Here is a 25,522-nt window from a genome sequence, read left to right as displayed (position 1 = left end):
ATATATGAACCAAAAAGATATAAACAATTTTCGATTTAGGCTTCCTTTTTGTCTTTTTTTCAAGACCACAATCATCTAAAAGAATTTTTTCAATTTTTTTTTTTTTTTTTTTTTTTTTTTTTAATGCTAACAGAGATTTCCTCCAAGAGAAAAAGTTCATCCAACTCAGCAGAACAAAAAACACCTCTGCTACTTCGAACAAGCCAGTATCCTTAATTTATAACTGGTATACTTGCATTGGCAAAAATCAACAAATTCTGTCTTCTTTTTTTTTTTTTTCTTTTCCTTTTTCAATTTCTGATACACAATTAAGAAGAAAAATTTCTTTCCTGTGTTAAGAACAGCCCTATTATGCTGCGGGAAACACATTCGATATTTCATAAAGTACAGTTTCTAATTACAAACCAAACTTCTTTGGTCTCAAATAGGTTGTAGAGCCCTGCCGCAGACCTGGCGTGCAGACTTCTTGCTGCTGCTTTGCCCTCCTTTCCCTGTCCTTCTTCTTGCTTTCTCGCTCTGCTTCTGCTTGCACCTTCCTCAAATTCTCCATTTCCTCCTCCATGGCCGTTTTCTCTTCCTTCTGTCTCTTCTTATGCTCCAACATCGATGTGTCCGACTCCTTAACAGAAAAGAACATTGGTCCCAGCTCAGCCAGCCACTGAGGTTCCACTGCTGTCGCACATTGCATATACTCCTTTGTTGTCAAAATCAGCTCATGATAAACCACATAATCTGGAGTGCAACCCATACCATAGAGAGCACTGCTCGGATGCAAATGGCAAGGCATCCCATTCCTGCAATTCACATACTCACCCACACCCTTTAATCTTGCTGCATTATGGAAGTATGCAGAACAAATGGCTTTTCTCACGATATCTGAATTAGGCCAACAAGATGTCAAAGGGATTTTTAGTGTCTTGAGAATATCCAGCAGCTGGGATCTCACTTCTCTAGCCTTTCGTAACCCTTTCACATGCAAAAAATTGTCATTACACCAGTCTCCCCGATATTGATGTTGTTTCCATTGAGTGTAAACATTATATAGCGTTAAGTGGTCAGATTCCGGCACAAAAAATCTTTCACGCGCAGCATCACTCTCCTCTGCCCTATCTTTAGGCCGGAAGAATACCGAGGGCACTGAGAGCATTGAAACAATTGTCAACACCTCATCTAAGCATCCTAGCTCTTCACCCATCAAAAGCATCTTGGCAAGTGGGGGGTCCAACGGAAACTCCACCATTTTCCAGCCAAGACCAGTTAAGCCTCCCACATTGTTAAGAGCACCTAAGACCCACAACTGGTACATAGAATTAAGAATATTATCCTGCGGAGGTGGGTCCATGAAATCAAAATCCAGCAAGTTCTCAACTTTGAGAGATTTGAGTAACAAAACTACATTGCCGAGGTTCGTCCTTTGGATCTCAGGCACAGGACTTGGCAGCATTTCGTTTAGGTATGCACTATCTGTATACAGGCGATAACATGTCCCAGGCCCAGTTCTACCAGCACGTCCAGCACGTTGGTCAGCAGCAGCACGGCTGACAGGGAATACTTGGAGAGCATCCATACCCATCCTAGGGTTGTATACTTTCATCTTACCATACCCCGTGTCAATGACATAAAAAATTCCATCTACAGTCAAAGATGTCTCAGCAATATTGGTTGCCACAATGCATTTACGAGCCCCATCTTCAGCTTTCTGGAATATCTTTGCTTGCAAGTCAGCAGGCAGCTGTGAATATATAGGGAGTATCAGGAGTTTTGGAACTGCTTTCTTCGTGGATGATATGAGCTGTTCCACACGCTCTGCAAGGGCATAACAGGCTGCCTCAATCTCATCTTGGCCAGTCATGAAGATGAGGATGTCACCAGGAGGGCTGGTGATATGGATAGTCATAGCCTGCTTCACTGCACCTTCAACGTAATCTTCACATGGGGTTTTACTGTACAGGGTATTAACAGGAAATGTTCTGCCAGGGATGTGGAAAATTGGTACACTGCAACAAGAAATTAGCAATTTTAAGCAAGTAGATGGAGATACAATGATGACATGATCAAATTGTGGTGCAAAATGACAAGGTTACCTTCCAAAGAAATTTGAAAATTTTTGCGCATTCAGAGTTGCAGACGTCACTATAAGCTTGAAATCACGCCGCTGAGCAACCACTTTTTTCAATATCCCAAACAGCACATCTGTGCTTAGTGACCTCTCATGGGCTTCATCCATCACAACGACACTGCAAAAGTAATAACCTTGATAGTAAATAATCATGTTCTGATTGTAAATGAACAGGTACATGTAAAGATAGACATAAAATTTCCAATTTCCAATTTCCCATACCGATACTTTTCTAGATCAGAATCTTTGAGTGTTTCTCGCAAGAGTACTCCATCAGTCATATACTGTAAAGTTGAAATAGCAAAGATTTAGCATATAATCATATCAAGGTATACATACTGATCTCTATTCACATAAATTTGTGCACTAAAAAAAAGAGCGTAGTAGTTATTTCAACAACCATCAAGATTAACAGAAGGTTACAAAAAGAAGTCATGCATGGTAAGCAGCCTAAATGGGAAGTGTCCAAGGAATTCCAATAACTTTGCTTTTGGAAACAAAGAAAGCAATTCACCTTAATTACGGTTTTTGGCCCGGTCACATCCTCAAAACGTATAGCATAACCAACTTTGTCACCCAGCTCCGTCTCCATCTCTTCACTAACTCTTTTTGCAACACTCATAGCTGCAACACGTCTTGGTTGGGTGCAACCAACTACACCATTTGTAGTGTAGCCGTCCTCATGCAGATACTGTCAACAAAATCCAAATATCAGCTTCCAATTGACAAGGCACATATGCCTCAACCATTATTATTAATAAGCAACCACAACAACAACAATAATTATAATAATAACGTCATCATATAAAGCTTGAAGGAACCTGTGTCAGTTGAGTCGTCTTTCCCGAACCAGTTTCTCCGACAACCACCACCACCTGATTTTCGCGAATTACCTATCCAGAAAACATTCAAATAGAATTAGGACACATCAAAGACAAGGTAATATAAATTCTTTGAAGAGGAAAACCAAATGGAAACTGAAATAATAATAATAATAATAATAAAAATCAAGGACTCTGAAATACACTTGGAAAATAAAATTTCGAGCAAAGGATGCCATAAAATTAATTAAAGAATTAAGAGTAGACCAACTGATTGCACTTCCCAAATCCTAGATTTTGAAAATCAGAAGCTCATTCATAAATTTCAAAAACACATATTCCCATCTGCCTTCAAAGGCGAGACAGCAAGCAATTATCAGTCATTTGGATCAAACAAGAATGTGCCCAAAGGAATAGCGGCAAACCTGCAATAACTCATCCCTCACAGAATAGATTGGCAGATACTGACGTTGCTGCGCTAAGGTTTTTGACTTTGCAAAATCACTTACTGCTTCCCCCTTCTTTAAATGCTGTGCAAACTTTGCATCCTCCTTAAAATCAATTTCACCATCTTCGCCTACTACGGCAGTGTCGGCATCAATCTGCCATTAAGATGAAAACACAAGTCTTAGACCTATGCCTACCCAGGGAGGAAGAAGAAGAAGAAAGAAAGGAGAGAGTTTAAAACCCAAGGAAGGTAAAAGTCAAATCTTCATTAAAAAGCACCATGCCTGTTCCGCTGTTTTTTCAACACCAAGAATGTCACCAAGTTTCGAGCCTGCGAGCTCCCAAAAACGTTGGCGTGACTTGTTCATACTTTGTTTCTCATGAATTTCTCTAACCAGAGCCGATCCTTTGCGCGAAATTATTGCCATATCTGATGTTGGGTCTTTTATTGGCATTATTGGCTCTGCTTGTTTGGTAAAAACAACTCTCCCATCTAGGAAAGGAGGTTTTGTATCTGTTGCAAGAAAAGAAGGGAGGACATTTTAGCTAAAGAAGGTTGACATCATATGTGCATGCACAGCAAGTGACGTGTAATTCATCAACTAGTTGAAAAGGTTTGTTATAAGATTCTCTTACCATGTACAAGAAGAATAACCTTGCGTTCGTCCTCATCATCAAACTCTGTCTGCACCTCAGTCCCTTTAACAGCTCCAGATCTCAATAGTTGCCGGTCTTCCCACTGAGCATTATCGGCAGTGAGCTGGGACATCTTTTTGCTCTGAGCAAGTGTCATCTTGGTTCCATCTCTCCGAAGCTGCATTAGAGATTACAAATCCTTAAAGAGATGACAAGAATGTTGATTGCCAACAAAATCTGAGCAACTAAACAATCTATACCACTATCTTAAGTTTATCGATTTCTAAGGTACTCAACAACAGTTTATAAATTTCTAAGGTACTCAATAAGATATATATTTCAGGAAAATAACAGGTAGACACATGCAATCACCTATTAATATAACAGTGGTATATAATACTTATGCACTGATGAGAAATGGTTTAAACATATTTCCAAAAAATAATAATACAATTTAACATACCAGTCTTTTGGCCAATTCTGCTTCTTTCTTCTGGAAAGAAGCCTCATCTCCCAGATAAAACGACGAGGTATCTGCATCGAACAATGTGTTACCTTCTTCTCTGTCATACCTATAAAACAGAAATCGTATTGGTCAAAATAAGTTGACAACTAAGTAGCACTAATAAAATTTATAATATAAAATCAAAGATGGAATATATACAAATATAAGTTTGATTTTAAAAGGAGGCTTTTTTTTTCTTTTCTTTTTTCTATTTTTGCTAGCACAATTCCTGAGAAGAGGTGCTATAAAGGATTGAGATAAAATTGTAAGAGTTCGTTCCAGTTTGAAGAAGCAAATCAAATGATACCATCAATTACTGCTTGCTTGAAGATTCCAAAAGATTGTAAACATGAATTGCAGATTGAGAAAATTCAAGGCAGCCAAGTTCCAGTTTGAAGAAGCAAATCAAATGATACCATCAATTACTGCTTGCTTGAAGATTCCAAAAGATTGTAAACATGAATTGCAGATTGAGAAAATTCAAGGCAGCCACAAATGTTGTTCACAGATTGTGTTATTAAGCCTATATCCTTTTACAGCAATTAACAACTAAATGTGGTCATCCTTATGCAGCAAATATCATGGAGTCGAATCTTATCAAAGAAGAAGAACATGTCCATTAAAAAAAATTACCATGCACGGTCAGAATTATATTCCATCTCGAGACGCATACTTTCTGTAATCTCGTACTTGTGCTCTTCAGAGAAATCAGACTTATCAGCACCTCCATCCTACACACATGACATTAATAATGAAAAAGCCTGTAGATAGAATGAATAGCATATGAATTAACCAAGCAAGGAAATCCACAATCACCACCATTCAATGTGAAAAAAATAGGGGAAACTTCACTTACCCCCCGAAGTATAAGCGATTTTGTAATTATAACCTCGAAGTTTAAAAATTTGAAATGTTGACAACCCATGTTTCAGCCCCATTTAATTTCACCCATTTTTTGTTAAAATGCCCCCCAAACCCCCCCCCCCCCCCCCCCCTCTTTCAAAATTCTGGTGACCCAGTGTGAGTCCAAGGCATTTTTGAATTTTCACATTTTGCTTTTAAAAAAAATTGGGGCATTTTAACAAAAATTGGGTGAAATTAAAAGGGGCTGAAACATGGGATGCCGACATTGCAAATTTTTAAACTTCGAGGTTATGATTGCAAAACCACTTATACTTCGGACGGAGTAATTGAAGTTCCCCCCCACCCAAAAAAAAAAAAAAAAAACTTACTTAATAGGAACAGAGTTTAAGATGCAGAACCCTTAATCCCCAAAATAAATGAAAAGAAATGGGGAAAAAAGTTGCCAGTATAATACCTCAAATGCTTCTGAATTTTCCGCAGAAAAATTAAGTTGATGGGACCTCCCACCATGTCTAGAACTCGAGGATCTCACAGAGGATCCAGAAGGACGTATTGGAATTGGAGAGGGAGAGACATGGTCCCAGGGAGAACTGGCAGAACCTATACTTATTACAAATATTGAGTCAAAGTTATGTACCCAAAAATCAACATATACAGTCATAAATAGCCAGCTTGAAAACAATTAATGTTTTGACATACAGGGAGAAGAATTCACATCGAGCTAACATACCAGAAGAAAGAGGTGTGTGGCCACCCAACCATGGGGAAACTAGTCGTGCATCCGGTGATGCCCCAACTAACATTGGGGATGGTGAAGGTTGATGGCGCCTACTGGTATGAGAGTGACTATCCCGGCGGCGTGGTGTATCTTCCCATTCCCATCTTCCATCATCCCAGTCAGATCTACCTGCAAGATTTGCACAGTTTTGAATTAGAAAGCAATATCCTTGTATTTTTTTGAGATATATATATAAGTATCCCGTCAATAAACCAATGTTAATAAAGTAAATAGATTATTTTCATGTTCTTTATTTCATTTTTCTTACATGTAAAAACATCTTTCTTCAATAAAATATGTGCATATTCACCACTTTCTAGGTCACCTATCTGAAAACAAGTTTCTGGTACTTGTGAGACTTCTCAATTTCAAAACATAACACCACACTCTACCACATCCCTCTTCTGTTTTTCTATATCTTGAAGAATGTAAAACTTCAAGAAGCAAAACTAAACAGAAGTATCACATACCAGGTGTACCCCTTGAACCTTCATATCTACTTCGCTTGCTTCTATATTCTCCATCATAGTCTTGATCATGTCGATCGCGTGCTTCCCTTCTGTGATAATTCTCTCTGTCAGAACTGTGTCTATGTCCCACCCTTCTTTCACTTCTTGTGTCATCCTTGTAATCTCTTCTTTCACGGTCTCGGTCATCCCTTTCATACCTAGGACTCCAAGATCGAATATTCTGGTGACTTCTTGTCGGTGTATTTGGAACCTTGAATTGGAGAAGTCAGCAGCATATCAGTATTATTTACAACATCAAATGGAACACATATACTAAAAACCACAGTGACCAATAAGGTGAAGAACCTCAAACAGTTTTTTTTTTATAAGTAATTTCATTATCATTGAATGAACACAAAGGGCCGCAACCCTAGTACACATGGAGTATACAAAGAAAACCCCTAGTCAGACGAAAAAGAAGAAGAACCTCAACAGTTAATTCATCCAGATATAATCAGCTCAACCAAAGTACAAGTTCAAATTCCCCTCAAATATTTATGACTTTGTCTACATTATATTATAGGTAAACAAAGTGAGCCACTTAAGTATGCGACACTGATAACAGCAGTTCATCTTTTTGAAGACCCTATAAAGAAACCTTCAAACCATATCACTCTTATGTCCAAATTAAAAACCATATTAACCTCCAACAGTTCAATTAAAAGTGCTGTCGGAATACCAACAAACAGGATCAAGAACATTGAATTGCAAAGGCTGCCAAAAGGCCCAAAACCACAAATACACAAGGGCTTGCAGGACCAAGAGACAAATAGGATGTTAATTTGAATCCTATAAGCAGTCCATTCCTGTTGCTGCCATGCTGACATTCTTATAATTAGAAGTTTCAACGGCTCAAAGAATAGCACTTGAGGTATAAAAAGGCATTCATGTTTGGTAAGATGAGCCTTCTCAGAAAAATAATTTCACAAACAAGAACTGAAAAAGGGAGCAACCCCAGTACATGGAGAACTACAGATAATTTATGCGTGTTCCTTGGATTGATAAAGATTAAGGCCTAAACACAGGTGTTACAGTGGAGAACAATATGACATGAAAGATATTAAATCAAAACCTGATCCTAGCCTTGAGCTTCCTAACTTCATTTACTATTGCTCCTTTCCAACTTCTAGACAGGTCTGTCATTTCTTTTTTATTTTACAAGTCACAGTCAAAAGGATCTCTGTATATTCCCTAACTCGGTCAGAAGATTCATGGTGTGCATCCCACATGCACAACTAACAGTCCATTAATGATAGCAAAAGAAAAAATAGTAGTAATATGGCAGAACAAAGAATACCAACGACAAAACATTGACTCACATCTGAAAACGAATGTTCACTAGATCGATGAGTCCGAGGTGTATCATTAACTTGTTCTTCTTGTGTCACAGCACTTCCTGAAATGCAAAGATTACAGAATTTTTGGCTTAGTAAATATAGAAAATGAAAACGGAAAAGAATATAAATAGCCATAGACACTCTGGACAATGTACAAGAGATATAATGCATGCATCAACCAAAAAATAACTCAAAAGCACATTTAAAACGTGTTTAAACGAGTGATGCAATCTTCCTAATTATAATAACACTAGTAAAAATTGACCACTGGTCACTATCATTCTGGAAAGGAGAAGAAGAAGAAGAAGAAGAAGAAGAAGAAGAAAAGAGCTTTCATATTCAAAAGTCGGGACGGTAAAAGAAAGGTAAGGTGTATTGTATAACTTGAAGGCTTTGATACAATCCCCTAGACATCTCCTTTGAAAAGGCTACCACAAATGTAAACAACTCATGTGTTTCTCCCTTCAAACAACCTTCATCTTAAATTCGAAAATGGGTAATTGATGATGATCAGCACACACATTGTTTTTGCCATGGTTTCTCAAAGATTACCATAACAAAAACTACATCTTGGGAATTAAGTTCCCCTAACTACAGAGACCTTGCACACATGCATACTACTAAAAGACCTGCCCGCCCAAATCATAAAAGGCAATACCTGTAACTGAATGACAGGACTAAAAGAGACACTATGAATAGTCAATTGGTTGGTAGTATACAGATCATGCCATTTTCAATAAAATAATTTGCAGATAATTTTACTTCATCATCTGATACTATCCTTGCAAATTGAATAGAAAGAGCACTAACTCCCCCCCCCCCCCCCCCCCCCCCAAAAAAAAAAAAGGCAAAAAAACAAAACCAACTATTTATCCTTGTCGTGTTACATTGGAAAGAAGAACATTACACGATACAACCCATACACATGTTCGAGTATCTTACAAATAGTTAATTCATATTTCAGAAGGACTGGGGTTCATTCTTTCTTTAATGGAATAGTTGTAAATTGGAATCCTTAAATGCAATTGGTTATTTGACAAAATATAAAAACAAGATATTACCTGTCTCGCTTGCAGCCGATTCACGATATCGCCTACTAACATTATTGCGTGTGCCACTATTTGCATTACTTCCTACTTCATCTAACCCAGAGGATTCCGAATTCTCCTCTTCCTCTAAAGACGCCACCATAGAAGCAACTCTTTCTCTTGGGGCCTTGAATCCACCATCAACCTTAGACTCCGCTCGTTTTGCAATAGCAAGGACATCTAGCCCTATTACATTAAAACATAACAAACAGCAACTTTTGTATATTAATCATGTAGGTATACTTTCAATTAGAATCAGCGGAAGAAAAGAACTAGAATTCTAAAAAAATTGAACAAACAGAAAAATTTAGTGCCATTTCAAGGCAAATTATCATATCTGGTAATTAAGCGCACCTAAGACCGATTTCCTTTCAGGAGGTCTAAACACCAATCTATCCTTCCCAGGAACATACAATCCTCCACTGCTTGCCTTCTCAGGTTCCAATGTCTCTGTTATCTTGTCCACGTCTAAAATTCCAGCATCACCTCCACGGGTCTAATCATATCGAGCAAGAACATTAACATCCACAGATTAATATATATATATCGACAATAAAAATTCCAGGCATGCAGAAATGAAACCGATTATTCTAAGAATTTCAAATGAAAAGCTTCGATGGTGCTATATTTGGTCATCTGAAACTAACCTCCATGTTTGATCAGATAACCTTTAGAATAATCAACCTCCAGAACAGTTGCACCAAGAGTGACGAACTACACATATAAAATCAAGAAAATATGTTCAGCTAGCAGCTGAAATTAGATCACTGATAAATCAATTTGTATACCCTAATGGTATAACTTCCAACTACAGACTAAATGCGTGTAACCATGCTAGGAACCCTCAAATTAGTTTTCGTTCTTAAGCAAACACAATAATAATTCCTTTCCTTACTAGGTTAGGATTATTCTTCCTCTATAAAATCAGTGTAGATGCCGTATGACTATTCACCGAAGAGCCAATTGCTATAAGCAATTTGTCAAGGCTGACCCCTCGAAGTGGTCAATCCTTTATCTTTTCTGTTTTTCTTTAGTTTTTCTCTGATTTTAGTTGATAAGAACTACGGTTCTTACCATCTGATATCAGAGGGTTCTTTCTTGGGTGGATTCACAGTGAAGAGTATTAGACGTTCTGTGGGCGAGTTACCTGTGCAAAACGTTCCTTATCACGGTGGTTGGGTGAATCGGTTGCTCTGGCCGTGAGTAAGAGCGCCACGTGTGGATCGAAGTCGTCGTTTGCGGTGGTAGAGCGGCGCTGCTCCGGTGGTTGAGTGGTGCGGTATTGAAGTGCTGCTCCGGTGGTGCGGTGGGTGCTGTTTTCTTCGTGACCTGCTGCGAAGTTGGGACCGTGGCGGTGTGCAGCCGTGGGAGGCAACGTGCTTGGCGTTGCAAATGTTTTTGCGTTTCTTAAGACTCTGCGTGGATTAATTTGGAGAAGAACGGTGGTGTTTGGCTGCACAACTTCACTCGATCAGGTTTGATTCCTATTCCCGTACAAGGATAGCCCATTCCCGTGCAGGAACTACACTATTCTCGTTTTAAGTGTTAGAATGTGAAATATTTGGTTACAATATTCAGCAATGTTGCAAAACTCAATTCTTATATAATTATTTAATCAATCTTTATTAAAAAAGTTCATAGATTCAATAGTTTATAAGTACTCTACATGAGCCTAGTTGTAGATAAGTTATAAAAGAGATAGTTTTTAGATTTACTCTACAACGTTATTATTGTTAACACAAAGACCATAAGCTGCCAGCTAAAAGTGAAATTGTGATAAAGAGAGAGTAGTTAGATGGTGGCCGGTGGTGGCTGCGGCATACATAAAGGGGGCGAGCACCGGTTACCTTTTTTTAAAAAAAAATTCAAGTACTTTTTTTGAAAGGAAATAAAAGAAACTTAATTGATTGAGAAAAAAAAAATACTTACCCAGCAGAGGGAGAGAGAGATTCGACTAAGCGTTGAGACAGAGGGAGAGATTGGGAGAGAGAGAGAGACTCTCAGACAGAGGGAGAGCCAAGAGAGGAAGACTGGGAGTGCACCGTCACTCACACCGTGGGTCTGTAAGGTTTCTTTTCAGTTTTCATCGTTTTGATCTTTTCTTGAGCTTTGTTTCATACTTTCATTTTTCGTAGAATATATATATATATATATATATATATATATATATATATAAACAATTATACGCGGAAACAGCTGCTGCTTTATGATTTATGAGTGATATTAAAATGCAATTAATTGTCTAATTTATCTAATTGATCTTAAACACAAATAATTACTTTTTATAATTGTTTTTTTATTAAAATTCTGATTCTCTTATTCTGATTAAAACAATATTGGCATTTTTTTATGTGTTTTTTATATATCTATTTTAGGATTTTGTCAAGCATCAACATGCTTTAATAGATTGGCAAATATGTTATTTGTTATTGTTTATTTTATTTTCTTTTTATGAATACATTTTTTGTTGATTTGTTTGATACCTGATAATTTTGTTTATCTAAGAACACGAAGAATGCAATTTTACATACTTTGCATTTTGTATTTTATATTTTTCTTTATTTTTGTATTAGTGCTTACATATTAACTAATATATCAATTTGACAAATATTTATGAAGTTTCATAGAGTGCCTCTCCCCCGTCTCCCATTATCCTTCTTAGGGTTTTAGGGCCTATGTTGAAATTATCTTAGGTTTGTTATGAGGACACATGGGTACGAGTGTGTATGGCTTGAGCAAGGTGAGCATTAGCTGCCGTTTTTTTTAAAAAAAAAAAGTTTAAGGAACAAAACTATTTTTTACTTTTGTATCTAAATATATTTAACAATAGCTTTTATTACATTGTCCTGTATTATTAAAATATTATTTATTTATAAAATACAAGTTTTATATATATTTTTCAATTTTTTATAAAATTTTAACACAATTTCCAATAAAAAATAAAAAGATAAAATAAAAGTATTTATATTAAAATAATGTATAAAAAAACAATTTTAGTTCCCCTACACATCGTAGCATTCACAGTATTTAAGGAAGCAAATAGAAAAGGTGATTTTTTGTGATTTTCTTTTTGAAAAGGGAATGGGTTATACTTTACACTAGTTGTCAAGGTCCTTGATCAGTTGCTCGGAGCCGCACTTCGGCAATGGTGCACCCAGGTCTCTGATGGGTTTTGGTCCAGTAAGCCCTTCTCAGTCTGGTCATAGGCTATCGCTTGGTGGGCCTTTAGCTCATAGACCACTAAGGCACTAACCTTTCTTGGGTATTTTCGGTGGGGGGCCTCACTTGGAAGCTTGATAGGCACATGACTTCCAGATTTTGGTCATGGGCCGTTGGCCATCAGGACCATTGCTCCATAGATCATTTGGTCTTCGGTTTGTTATGATGGGCAACCGTAGAAACTATCGGTAGTTGGATTCTCCAGCTATAGCATTTCTCCTTATCTTATTATAAATTTGGATTCGATTGAACTTGTAATACCTAGTTATTCATTTAATACATTGAAAAAATAATAACTCGCGTAAAGTGGGTGAACGCTAAATCTCATATTAGTTTTTTATTAGGTGAGTCTTGACTTTATTGGTTCCTTAGCTCATTACGGAACTAACATAAACGGCACCACGATATGATCGAGTCTGAAAAAATACATTTTTTTTTATAACATGTAATTTCTTAAAATACAAAATATAATGAAACATTAACAAAGTTATTAGCCTTACAAGCACTTTCTAACGCGACATGGGTAAAATGTTGAATCATAAAATATAGCTACTACCTTAATTGTCACAAAAAGGGAAAACAAATGTATAACAAAATGATTCTCCAAAAAAAATGATGGGCCTAGTCCGCAAAATGTTGGGTTTTCAAAGATGATCTCGGTGGCCGAAGCAAAATTCTGAATTCTACCACCAGGATCCAGGGGACAATGAAGTGCCCTCTCCATATAGATGAGGAAAATTCCAGTGCCAAGAGCATGCATGAGAGGCCATGGCCATGGCCATCAATTCACTTCTTTCACGTTCCAATCCTCTCAAGATTTTCCGAGACAGTTTTCATCCGAGGCCGAATTTCGGGGTCTGCCTCGGTGCACGCAAGGGCGACATGAAACACTGCGAGCACCTCCTTCTTGGCATGCACTTCTTGGAGCAACACAGGGTCTACCATGTCCGACAGGGGCTTTTCTTCTTCGAAGCCCTTCCTCACCCACCTGACCAGGTCCGGGACTTCCAGGGAAGTTGAAGTGGTCGGAGAAAGCTCCGGGGACTTCCCGGTAAGCAGTTCAAGCAATACAACACCAAAAGAATAGACGTCCCATTTTTGGGTGGGTCTGCTGCCAGGGGCACGAGCCTCGGGGGCTTTGTAATTGTTGGCTCGCTCTGTTTGGACGGTCTTTAGATAAGGTAGAGCTCCGCCCATGAAGCCACCGGAGGAGGAGGGGTTATCGCCGGTGATGCTGATTAATCTGTTAAGGCCGAAGTCAGAGATGTGAGATTGGAATTCATTGTCAATGAGGATGTTAGATGGTTTGATGTCGCCATGGACAAATTTTCTTGGACTGTACTCGTGGAGGTAGGCTAAGCCCCGGGCTGCTCCCTTGCCAATTTTCAGCCTGGTTGACCATGAGAGGCTCGTAGAACCCTGACCACTTCTCCCTGTACAAGAATTAGAGAAGAAAATCATAAATTTGAGATTTGGAAAATAATAGAGTTGTATCTAACTGAAGCTACAGAATACAAATGCAAATGCAGATAAATTAAGAAATTTGAATCTAATTCTTTTTAATTTTTTCTTTCAAAAGTTAGTTTAGGTCTGGGCAATGTGGGACAAGGAAGTGAGACATGAGAACACAGTAGGAACAAGAAAGAGGCCATATGGTCCCATCCATCTCTGAAAAAAGTCACTTTTAATTTTAACTAAACAAACAAAGCCCTTGATTTTTTCCGCTTCAAAAGTTTCTCCTTTCTGAAGTAAGAGGGAAAGAAAGTCACTTTGATCAACCTGTCAAAGATAATCAAAAAGCCATTCTTGAAACAGGTCCAAGTTTCCAAAAGCTAACCGACCAGCCGCATGGTTTTATAACGAAACAAAAAAACATTAGTCACATCTGAAGTGCTATTCTAAAAGGATCAATTTAAACTAATTTGAACTCTTTAGAATCCTTTTAAAGCCCAATATCAATAAAGAACTAATATAAGACTTCCCATCCATAAACATCTTCATAATATATTCTAGACTAATTTCACCAGGTGTCGCACAACAATGGGTAACAATACATGTTTAAGTCAATATAAATTCAACCCATTTAATTAATGGTGTTAAATTCTTTCTTCTTGTCAAAAAAATTTCAAGATTAGAAAAGGTCAGATTGTAAGGAATCCAAAAATTTGGCGAGTTCACAGCAGCAGCATTGATTGAGGTTTGAGCGTAATAAGAACTGGATCGGTGGCTTTCATTATTCCGACCCATCATGCTTTGAGTGAAGCTGTAAAGTTCTGGAGCCCAACAAGTCACTGCCACTCCATCGCCTGTCCCAGCGCTTTATCCACGTGGTCCAGAGCGTGCGATGCAGGACCAACCACTCGTTCGATCTCACATACGGTAACATTTTTTTTTTTACTAATCAAATGCACATACGGTAACATGATAAACGCTAAAATACGGACCAAGTTACCAGCCAATAATTCTACTTCTACACCACCGAAAGCACCAGTGTTTGTGTCTTTATTTTGGTCGTGGAGTGTGCGTGCACATGAAAAGAATATCATTAACTTGCACGATCAACTACCAAGGCCCAACCAGAACTGTAGAGAGAGAGAGAGAGAGAGAGGGAGAGGAAAAGGAATTGACGAGTGAAGAAGCCCACCACGCGTGTACGAAATCATCAATGTTAAACCACGTGGACCAATGGCGCCAGAGTGCCTAATGTCCTAAAATTAGCTAGAACAGAGCCCACCTAATCGGCCCGGTCAAATGGACCCCACATTTTGGAAACAAGTAGGCCCGCCGGCACCGCACCTGCCATTTCTGTTGACCTGCGTGAATTCTTTCGTATATCCTGATTCCGCCTAAATCTAACGCCTAGCCAAATGAGTCCAAGCACCCTTCTCAGCACATACATTCTTGTTGGGCATAAAACGTTTTAAAGGTTTTTTAAGTTAACCTTAAAAACTTTGATCTAATTACAGGTTGGACATGAACATTGTAATGTAAAAGTTAAGCTTGATTATCTTATCTTAAATAAACCATTTTAGGTTGATGTTTATAGTCAAACGTGGGTCGTACGTGACACGTGAAAGTCCAAGGCCACCGAATCCCGGAACCTACAGGCCGGCAGGCTAGCAAACAAGCAAACAAGCAGACAAGAAAAAAAAAAAAAAAAACAAGCAAACAAACAAGCGAACAAGCAAACAGAGGTCCAAAACGGCAACGGATTAAAGTTTGGAATGTAGCGACTGACTCACCGCGAAGAACAGAAGTGAGGTTGCCATTGGAGATGAAATCACTGATGAGAAGCTTCTCGTCGGGAGCCCAATAGTAAGCTCTCAATCTTACGACATTGGGGTGCTTGACCCTCCCAATTGCCTGCACCTCCGCCACAAACTCCTTGTACCTCTGCTGATCTCCCCCCTCTCCCAACCTCCTCACAGCCACGGGGATCCCATTCCCAAGCACCACCTTGTACACTATCCCAAACCCACTCTTCCCCAACACGTACGCCGACGCCCTCAACAGCTCGTCCAGCTCGAACGTAAACCCTTTATCGATCGCCACCAGCTCTCCTCCTCCTTCCCCTCCTTTCTGTGCTTTCTCAGCTGGCTCCTCCAACTCTGACTCCTCGTTTTTGAAGCCATTGGCGCACGCACAAAACATACAGAGATCGGTTTTGTGGGTTCCTCCCAGCTTGGTTTTCCCAGTACAGCTACAGCCATTTGAATTGTCTTTCTTTTTCCAGTATATGTAAACAATCACCATCCCAGCTAATGCAACCCCAGCTGCGTCCGCTACTGAGATCAGTATAATCAAACCGGGACTTAGACCTTTTCTTGTATTGTTCTCAACGCTGGGAGCCGAATTCGGACTCTGCGATGACCCTTGCTCGGAATTTCGGCACGTTTTTTGTAGAGGAAACCCACATAGCAGAGGGTTGTTCAGGAACGCGGTGGGTCCCTGGTTCGTAAACGACCCCGTTTGAGGTATCTCGCCGCTTAGGTTATTGTTTTTGAGATCGAAACTCAGTGTAACCGGTAAGTTCCCAAGCGATTTCGGGATTTGACCCGATAAATGGTTGAACGAGAGGTTGAGCGTGCCGGAGAGAGAGCCGAGCTCACTGATATCCTCCGGGATCGATCCATTAAGATCGTTAGCCGAGAGGTCGAGTTGGAGAAGGTTTTCCAGTTCCGTCCAAATTCCCGCCGGAATTTTGCCGGAAAACTTGTTTCTCGCGAGAATCAGCCGCTGCAACTGCTTACAATTCTTTAGGGCTTTTGGGATCGGTCCCGAGAAGGAATTGTTAGAGAGATCGAGGTTTTGGAGCCTCGGAAGGTTGCAGATCGAGGGAGGGATCGAACCGGAGAGGTTGTTACCGTAGAGGAACATGCTGTGCAATGAGGTCGCGTTGAAGAGCTGTGAAGGAATAGAACCGTAGAAGTTGTTGCTATGGAGGTTGAGTCGCCGGAGATACACCAGGGTCCCGAGCTCCGACGGAATGTACCCCCGGAGATTCCTGCCGGCTATGGCGATCCCGACGACGCGCGGGTCGGAGAACCCAGTGACATTCATGCACGAAATGCCGCTCCAACCGCACGGCGTGGTGTCATTCTCGTTCCAGTTGGAGAAAGCCAAGCCAACGTCCGACATTTGATCTACGGCCGATTTCAGAGACAGCAGCGACAGGCCGTCTGGGGTGAGCGAGAGTGTGAGCTTTGTACATATCCCAAGATAAACGACGACGTAGAAGAAGATAGTGCTTGAGAAGGGAAGCCTGTTTTTCATTACTGCTGCTTTGCTTGCAGAGAGAGAGAGAGAGAGAATGGGAAGTAAATGAAGCGATTGGTACAGTGAAGGAGGGCAATGGGGATTGGTTTGGTTGGGGGTGGGAGGAAGGTATTTATGAGAAAGAGACTTGGGAACGACGAGATTTTGATTGATGGGGCCACCTCCCGCCAAAAAAAGATGAGAGGAGTTGGACTTGCTAACGAAAGAGGGGAAGTAGAAGAAAAGCAATTGCAGTTCGTAGTGGTGGCTTTTATTGCGTGTTTGTTTGCTTGTATTATTGTCTTAAGCCATGATGGCGATGTAATGTCTCCTAAGCTATCAAATTTTGTTGTATCATGAGACTATTCGATTGGGATTTCTTGCAACTATTGCATTGTAATGGTAGGTTCATGTGATGAAAGAAGGTTGTTCGCTTTTCATTTGCTCAAACTATCTTTCACACGAGGTTAGATTAAGATTCTTTACTATTGAGAATATTTTACAGTTGGTATGTGGATTGTGAGAAGTTCTTGATGGGCTTTCTTTTCCAAAGCAATGAACCTATCTATCTAAACAAGTATTTGAATAGATATATAGTTCTTTTATTTGAAGTGGACTCTATCGTAACTTTCTCCAATCATAAAGTTGTCCGAGCACTTGTCGAAACAAGTGTGCTCCATAAAATCCTTTTTCTTGTAAGGGTCGAGCAAGTTGTAATTCGATCAAAAAGTTGCAACCAATCTCAATCCGTTAATGGCATCCGAACAAGGAGACAGTTGTAGCATTGTAATTTCCCTTAGATTTCTCATTGGATATGTAACTTGCAAACAGTCACCAATTATTACAAGTAAAATCGTATTAGCAAGTCTTGTATGGATATGAGTAGGAGTATGGTCGTACATGGAAGTAAATGAAAAGAAACCATGAACATGATGTCCCCCTGTTCTCACCTCCATTAAAAAATGCCAAAATATATCAAGTGAATCATAATAAAGACCAACCTTCAATTGTTAGGTACAGGACTTGAGTCTTGACATTGAGTTTCATAATCATCCATTACCAAATTGAGAGAATTAAAACTACTATTATTATCACAACACCAACAATTAAACAGTGGAAAAAAAACTATACTTGTCTTGGGAAGTGGCATTGTTTAGACATTCCAGCGGCAAATTTAAGGTAGGGGAATATTTCCCTTGTATTTAAAAATGGTACTAGGAGCAGGGACTGTTAGGTGTTGGGTCTAGACAGAGAGGGAAAGATCATTTGTTATGACCACAAGAGGCAGCTTATCCTTTTGTGGAATCAGATTATACATATTTTAGGGCAATGACTTCCTGGTCAAAGCTCCATTATATGGGGGAAAACCTATGTCTTGTTCTCACTTGTCTTTGTTGTTCTAATGACCTAAATAAGGGTAACCATCAAGGATGATTGTTAAGTGGATTCAAGCAATCGCTATCTGGTTATATAAATACTAGGCATAGGTTCAACTTTTGCAATGAAATCTTTTATGTTTGATGAGTGTAAACAATGTTGAATTTTACTCATGTTCTGATGGGGTTAAATTAGGTTATGACTCAATCGGACTTGAGGTTTCTACCGTCTTATAGGCTAACGGTCACACCCAAAATAGAATAGCCACTATGTTCGCCCTTCTTGCCTTTTTTGAATTTAAAAATAAATAAATAAAGATAGAGAATCTTCAACAATTTTATTATTTGAATTGATAGTAATTTAAGTAACAAATATAAAAACAATTTTATAGAATTCATGTATCCAAACAAGTCTTAAACAATCTTCTCTCTCTGCTCACCATAAAGACTGTTTCATGGTTTCTGTTCGAAGTTTAATGATATGGTCAATGAAAGTCATGATCCAATAAATAAGCATGGATGAACGAGGGCGCAGGGAATTGGGTGTTAGAGCAATCCCTTTCAGCCAACTAACACCACTTTCTATGGGACAATTTGTTTGTCACTTCTGTTTCACATTTTAATGCCCCTGGTTCTCTGTCTAAAGCTCCAGCTCTTTTCTGTGATTATGTTAAAGCTGATGTAAGTAATTATTTTATTGTTGAGTGGAACTCTGCTTGATGATTATATCTCAATCATGAAAACATGCTTAGAAGCTAACAAAGCGAGTAGAGAGAGAGAGAGAGAGAGAGAGAGAGAGGGCATGTCCTTTCCAGCCTGTACTGTAGTTCTTGTTTCTGAGTATTTAATATTTTGGAATGGATTTACTAATTTTATTATATGTGGAAAGAGTAGCAACTAGCATGTGATGTGGGAGAGTAGCATGTGATGCATGTTATGACTGAGTTATACAATGCATAACACGGCTAATGAGAACAGTGATCAGTTATACAATATATATATATATATTTTTTGTTTGATATGTCCGCACAAGAGAGAGAGAGAGAAATTCGAATTAATGATCTCTGCTTCATTAGGCGTGCTTCCTAGCCAATTGAACTACTTCTTGGAGACTAGAATAGTGATGTCTCTTACTTGACTAGTACTTAACATGTCATTAATATAGATTCTTTAATGAGTAATGCTAGATGCTATATATTTATCTTACAATTATTCAACAATATTGACGTGACATTTCAAATATTAGTTAAAAGTGCCACGTCATCAATTTATTAAATAATGTTGTATAAAATTATAGTAGCATCTAGCATTTCTTTTCTTTCTTTCTTTCTTTCTTTTTTTTTTCTTTTTTTTTTATTTATCTTTAGGCTGCTTGGCAACTTATAGAACTAACATTAGTAAACAGTGTAACTTACTTTAAATATTTATTTATTTTTTAGTTTCATATTCAAAATAAGTCCTGCCATTTGTATCTGAGTCTTGCTATTAGAATAAAACTCAATCAGATCTTTAATTTGTTAAATGCCCTTTAATTTTTTAATTTTCCTAGCACGTAATGATCACTTTGTTTTTTTTTTTTCTTCTTCTAACCAATCATAAATGTTCTTTTGGAAGCAATATTCCCATTTCCCACAAAAGGATAGAAAAGAGTCGGGGAGAGAAAATAATCCTTTGCTTTGTACTTAAGGGATCTAGTTGATGTGCAGGATTTTTCAATTTGATCATGAAACCGTGGGTCCCACGGATAATTTTTAATGTAAGAATTCTTTGTAAATTTACATAACAATTCACATTTTACATTTTATGTTTTATTAGTAGCAAGTGCATATGGACAAAATCAATTTTTTTTTTTTAAAAAAAAAAACTTATAATAAAAACTACATCACTCTACTAACATTAACAGTATCTCCACTTAAAAGTTAAAAACACACCGGGAACCCCTTCTCTCCCTCTATGCTCTCTTCCCATTTTCTCTATTTCATCAGCCCCTAATTTGGATAGAGTTTTCCTCCAAATTGAGTTGGAGAAAATTCTTCTAACCTAGTTTATAGAAATGCCATTCCTTACTTTTCATGTGAGTAACTCATTTTTGCATCTGTTAGACTATTCCGCATGACTGAGTCTACCACTGAGAATAATTAAACTAAAAGCCAAAACAGGAGTTTTCTTATGTATTTCCATGAGCACAAAGAATAATTAAATCATTATGAGAGAGAGAGATTAAAACCTGATATAATTAAGTAGAGTTTGGTTAAAACTTTTGATCATCAGCAACAACAAAATGCACAATAAAAGTAAACCATGAATGGTAGTGCTCTCATAACGTTAACTTAAAGACAAGTCTATCCATGAATTGTTTCAAAGCACCAACCGCCAACACATGTACTTGAAGAATTTTCTGCCCTGTAAGCATGTCTTGGAATTCAACTCGTAAGGGTAGAAAACATGGTCCAAGTTTAGCAAGACACCTATGCACCAGCTACTTCAACCATTTCCTGTTCCACTGTACTTGGCGTAACTGGATAGTATTTGTAATGAAGTTCTCCAACGTCATCACCAGAGAGCTTCTTCCATCCATCGGGTCCCACGTAATAAACTGACAAGAATCACAAGTTCAAATCATATCAAAATCATTAACTTCTGGGGTGCGTGAGTGTGAGTGTGAGATAGAGAGAGAGAGGGTACCGCTAGCAACTCCACCACTGGCTCCGTCACGGAATGTGGCATGATAAATAGACCTTCTAGCCAACTCTGCAGCTTCTTCGATTGACATATCATACCGGTACCTGTTTTAAGTGCCCACATAAACAACAGAAAATTGCATATAAGAATGCATTTAACTCAGAAATAAATCTTGTAATGAAAAATAATGGAGCAAAAGTAGAAAACAGGCAATTATTTTGTTCAAGAGAAGAATAGCAGGGTTCATTTAACTTAAAGGGGCATGGAATAAGGGGAAGAAAAAAAAAAGATGAGGTAGCATGCTCCTAGGGAAGTCATACAGTTTAAGAAATTGACAGACTTGAGTAAACAACGTGAACAAGGCCTGTTTGGCCAAGTTCCTAGAAAGTGGCATCCGTTATGTACTGCAACATTCTCAGGCAAGAATCTTGTAGATTCCTTACACCCACTACTTTACACCCATAGGTGATTTTTAAAACCACTATTAAATTTAGGGAAAACTTCACTAAGGACCCCCAAACTTTCACCCGTTTTGAAATACCCCCCCTAAACTTCAAAATCTCTCAATTTAGTCCCCTGAACTTTTAATTGCTCTCAATTTGGACCCTTCCGTTAATTTTAGCTGTTAAAAATTCAAAAAAAGACCACAATATCCCTGATTTTTGTTTTTTTTTAAATAAAAAAAAAAAACGTTTTAGAAGTTGAAATTTTATACAAAAGTCAGGGGTATAAACGTCATGTGATGTTTAAAATCTGACGTAGGGGTCCAAATTGAAAGCAATTGAAAGTTAAAGGGACTAAATTGAGAGATTTTGAAGTTCAAATGAGGTATTTCAAAACGGGTGAAAGTTTGGGGGTCCTTAGTGAAGTTTCCCCTTAAATTTATGACGAATCCTTATTAGATTTTAATCTAATGGTAATTCTAAAAGCTACCTATGAGTGTAAAGAAGAGAGTGTAAGAAAGTGGAATTATGTGTAACATTACTCGTTTAAGTAAAGCTATGTCGATTGATCAAGTGCAGAATTGCTAAAGACAAAGTACCTATTTTCTCAGTCCTTTTTTTTCTTTTTCCCCATTATTTGGTTGTGAAGGTTAATGAGATTGGATCATTGGAATCGAATAAGTTCCCAGAAATATGTCACACATAGGTTCTTTTGCATTATGCACCTGCTTCTTGTGCTTTTCTTTTTCTATTTGTTATGTATTTTAGATTACTGTTCTTATATCAAGGAAGATACTACTACCCACTTATCAATTTCACCATAATGCGACATTATTGTTTCCTTCAACAAATTTCAAGCTGATAGTTGGAGATTCATTTTCCACAAACAATTGCTCAATCATCAGTAGGACACTAGACAATGTAGAAATTATTGGGGAAAGGGCACCTACCCATTATCCAGCACACCATAAGCATAGGGTGAACCAGATCCAACTGAAAATCTTGTTCCCTTGAGCCTTCCTCCTTCACTGTCCACATAGTATAGCCCAGGACCCTACAACCCACAATGGAAAAACATTTACAAAAGTCTGATTAAATAAAAATGTAATAACATGACACGAGACATTCACATATTGATACCGTTTCATCCCATCCCGCAATCATGGTCCCAACAGACAGACCCATTCCACGGTAAGAGTACAGAATGTTTGCCAGCAGCTTTGATGCCCCTGTAACTGAAATTCTACGCTTGTTTGCCAATTCATGCAGTCGGCACTAAATAAAGCCAAACAAGTGTGTTAGCAAGTGATGTAAGAAGGTACAAACATATCATTGGGTTTTACAGGTTTAATATAATTTTACTAAAACAGGGCAAGCTACTGTCATATTCACACCAGGGCATGCCCAGGAGCTCAAACTATTTTCTATGGCTAGGCAACAGTCTCTGCATTAGGCCGGCCATTGATTAAATATTTAAGAAACATGACTATCTCACTTCACAAATACAGTCACTCTGGATGTGACTATTTAACAAATAATATACTTTTCCTATGTGGAATTGGAAAGGATCATTATCATTTCTATTTCTTCCATTATCCATGTTCTAAAAAACTAAGGAATAAGCGTCACGATGAAAGATGCTTGTAAAAAAAATGTCAAGATAACCCAACACATAAAAACCACCACCACTTTCTAGCTGGAAAACCAACCATAGTCTCAGCCAGTGAATGCATATTAAAATCTTTTATGGTCTAATTAAAACTTCACTCGCTAAAAAAAGTTGTCTAACATGTTTTACTGACAACATCAATACCACAAAGAAGACAACAGAGCTAATGATACTAACCTATCAAAAAAGATATACAATCACCCACTCTAACTTAATTGTAGCCAACATGCCTGAAACTATATATTATAAATCTAGAAATCCAACATAAATGCATTACCTTAATGCCCAGATTTCTGTGCCAAAACTGACAATCAGCAGCTCCTCCAGCCATAGTGCCAAGCATGTAAGGATTGATTTCAATGATTTTCTTCACAGACTGGGATGCTGATAAGATTTAGAAAGGAAAAAGTAAATGCAATATGCTTTTTCATACCAAAAAGACAACACAAACGAACACTATGGTTAATGTTACTTGCAACATAAATTGGTCAACTGTGTGGGACAGGAACAGGTACAGGCTATGCCACTAAAACTAAAAAATGAAAATGTTTAAGGCCAAGCCAAGTGTCAGCAGGTTTGTGCGTGCATCTGTGCATACATAAGCATGATCACCAACAAGTCCAGTTTTAAAAAGTGAAACTGGATATATAAAGAATCAGTATACAGAACCTATAATTATTTTCAAGTTAGACACTTTTGCTTAGGAAAAAAAGAGAGAATGCAAGTTAGACAAAGAAAGAAAACAAATAACATACATATATAGCCTCCCATGCTAGCTCTAGAATCAGCAGCGACCATGACACCTTCCTTGAATATGAAGGCGAGTGTGGTTGTTCCCTTTGCTGGCTTCACCATCTGTATAGCCTCTTTCTGAAAGCCATCAAACTGAAACAGAACCAGGGAAAGAAAAAAAAAAGTTCAAATAATATTCAGCAGATACAACTTCTACTTTCTCTCATGCAAATCAGAAAAAAGAGAATATAACAAACACCCATTATCACTCACGTTGGTTGTATTAGGAACCTCAAAGAATGGAGCAGCTGAAAACCCATCAAGAAGCTCATTGCTCAACCCAAAGAACGGTGCAGTCGATTCGAGACCACTAGTATTAAGCTTCATGTTTATAAACTGTGACAAGGATTCGAGTTCGAATCCAACAACCAGTCCATGTAAAAATTAATCTAACACTTAAATTGAACAAGTAATAATGGGAATCAGGATTAAATTTAATACCACCAGATCTATTGCGTTATACATATGCAAAGAGAAATCACAATACACGTAAAACCAGAGCTTGAGCTAGTTCCACAACAAGAAGTCCGATAAATTTTGCCCTAAATTCAATTAATAAAAAAATTTTCCCTAATCCAGACAATCAATTTTTCCTGAAAATGGTGTAAAAAATCACATTATCTAAAGCAAAAGGACGTAGCGTACTCAGTTGAATAAATAATTTAATTTTCACAATCCCACAAATTCGCTTATAATTTAAAAAACAAAGCCTAAGGTTCGGGAAGTGATTTTCTTTCTTGTATTTCCTCAACAACCAAAGATAATCTAGACTGTATAACCGCAAGAAAGAAAGATGAATAAAGGTAATTCATAAACCCTAGGAGCAAAATTCGATCCTAATCCGCGCTATGTTCACAGAGTTACCCAGAAACTTCAAAGCATTGGGATGAGAGATCACTGTAAAATTACCTTCGTGATCAAAGACGAGGCAGAGGGATCGAGTGTGAGATCGCAGAGGATTACAATGGAGCGAATGCTTCGGAGCGAACTGTTAGATGTCAAAAGTAATATGATGTGGTTTCTTGTTCTTCAGGTTAGTGTGACAGCCGGGTCAATGTGGGCCGGGCTTGATGTATTTATTCAGGCCCAGAATGAATGGCACTGAAAGAGGTTTGGAAAGCATTTTTTGGCCTTCTAAGCCTTAAGCAGCGCGAGCTTATTGCTGCTGATAATTTTAGTCACGGCAGGGCTGGGTGCGGGCCAGGTATTCCCCATTTCAGGCACCCGCCCCGCAACATGTGGGTTTTAAAATTGTAACCTGTCAACGGGCTACAGTGGATTTTATCCGCTGGGTATCGGGTTGGCAGGGCGGGGCAGAATGGGGCACATTTTGTGGGAGAGAACACAAGTAAAAAAAAACACATAGAGATCATATATGTTAGAAACAAGGGAAAAATATAATTTAGCCCTCAAAACTACCAGTCATTTCTATTTTAGCCCTCATAATATTCAAAAAGTGATAAAGTAGCCCATAAAACTATC

The 25,522-nt window shown here is 38.2% G+C and overlaps 3 protein-coding genes across 3 annotated transcripts; all 3 read right to left on the bottom strand.

Moving 5' to 3' along the window:
- Positions 1 to 193: 193 nt before the first annotated feature.
- On the bottom strand, positions 194 to 11,176 carry LOC132177525 (pre-mRNA-splicing factor ATP-dependent RNA helicase DEAH7). Its single transcript, XM_059589889.2, has 19 exons — positions 11,034 to 11,176; positions 10,252 to 10,557; positions 9,752 to 9,818; positions 9,459 to 9,600; positions 9,078 to 9,290; positions 7,999 to 8,075; positions 6,641 to 6,890; positions 6,123 to 6,299; positions 5,847 to 5,992; positions 5,162 to 5,259; positions 4,487 to 4,595; positions 4,024 to 4,201; positions 3,672 to 3,901; positions 3,366 to 3,542; positions 2,941 to 3,012; positions 2,634 to 2,810; positions 2,342 to 2,403; positions 2,085 to 2,237; positions 194 to 1,997 (listed from the first exon to the last, which is right to left on the bottom strand). The coding sequence occupies exons 3-19, from the start codon at positions 9,755 to 9,757 to the stop codon at positions 398 to 400; spliced, it is 3,867 nt and encodes a 1,288-aa protein (XP_059445872.2). The 5' UTR covers positions 9,758 to 9,818; positions 10,252 to 10,557; positions 11,034 to 11,176; the 3' UTR covers positions 194 to 397.
- A 1,564-nt stretch (positions 11,177 to 12,740) lies between these two features.
- Positions 12,741 to 17,361, bottom strand: LOC132180051 (Leucine-rich repeat protein kinase family protein). The gene is made up of 2 exons (XM_059592894.2): positions 15,566 to 17,361; positions 12,741 to 13,756 (listed from the first exon to the last, which is right to left on the bottom strand). The coding sequence occupies exons 1-2, from the start codon at positions 17,094 to 17,096 to the stop codon at positions 13,119 to 13,121; spliced, it is 2,169 nt and encodes a 722-aa protein (XP_059448877.2). The 5' UTR covers positions 17,097 to 17,361; the 3' UTR covers positions 12,741 to 13,118.
- Positions 17,362 to 20,672: 3,311 nt separating this feature from the next.
- On the bottom strand, positions 20,673 to 25,040 carry LOC132177608 (proteasome subunit beta type-5). Its single transcript, XM_059589998.2, has 8 exons — positions 24,950 to 25,040; positions 24,254 to 24,376; positions 24,004 to 24,133; positions 23,526 to 23,632; positions 22,720 to 22,854; positions 22,530 to 22,633; positions 21,140 to 21,240; positions 20,673 to 21,050 (listed from the first exon to the last, which is right to left on the bottom strand). Exons 2-8 carry the CDS (start codon positions 24,365 to 24,367, stop codon positions 20,923 to 20,925), a joined length of 819 nt encoding a protein of 272 aa, XP_059445981.1. The 5' UTR covers positions 24,368 to 24,376; positions 24,950 to 25,040; the 3' UTR covers positions 20,673 to 20,922.
- Positions 25,041 to 25,522: the final 482 nt, after the last annotated feature.

The sequence above is a fragment of the Corylus avellana genome, chromosome 4, assembly GCF_965113065.1.
Source record: "Corylus avellana chromosome 4, dhCorAvel1.hap1.2, whole genome shotgun sequence".
In the NCBI taxonomy this organism is placed as follows: Eukaryota; Viridiplantae; Streptophyta; class Magnoliopsida; order Fagales; family Betulaceae; genus Corylus; species Corylus avellana.
This window is presented reverse-complemented; position numbering and strand designations above follow the sequence as displayed.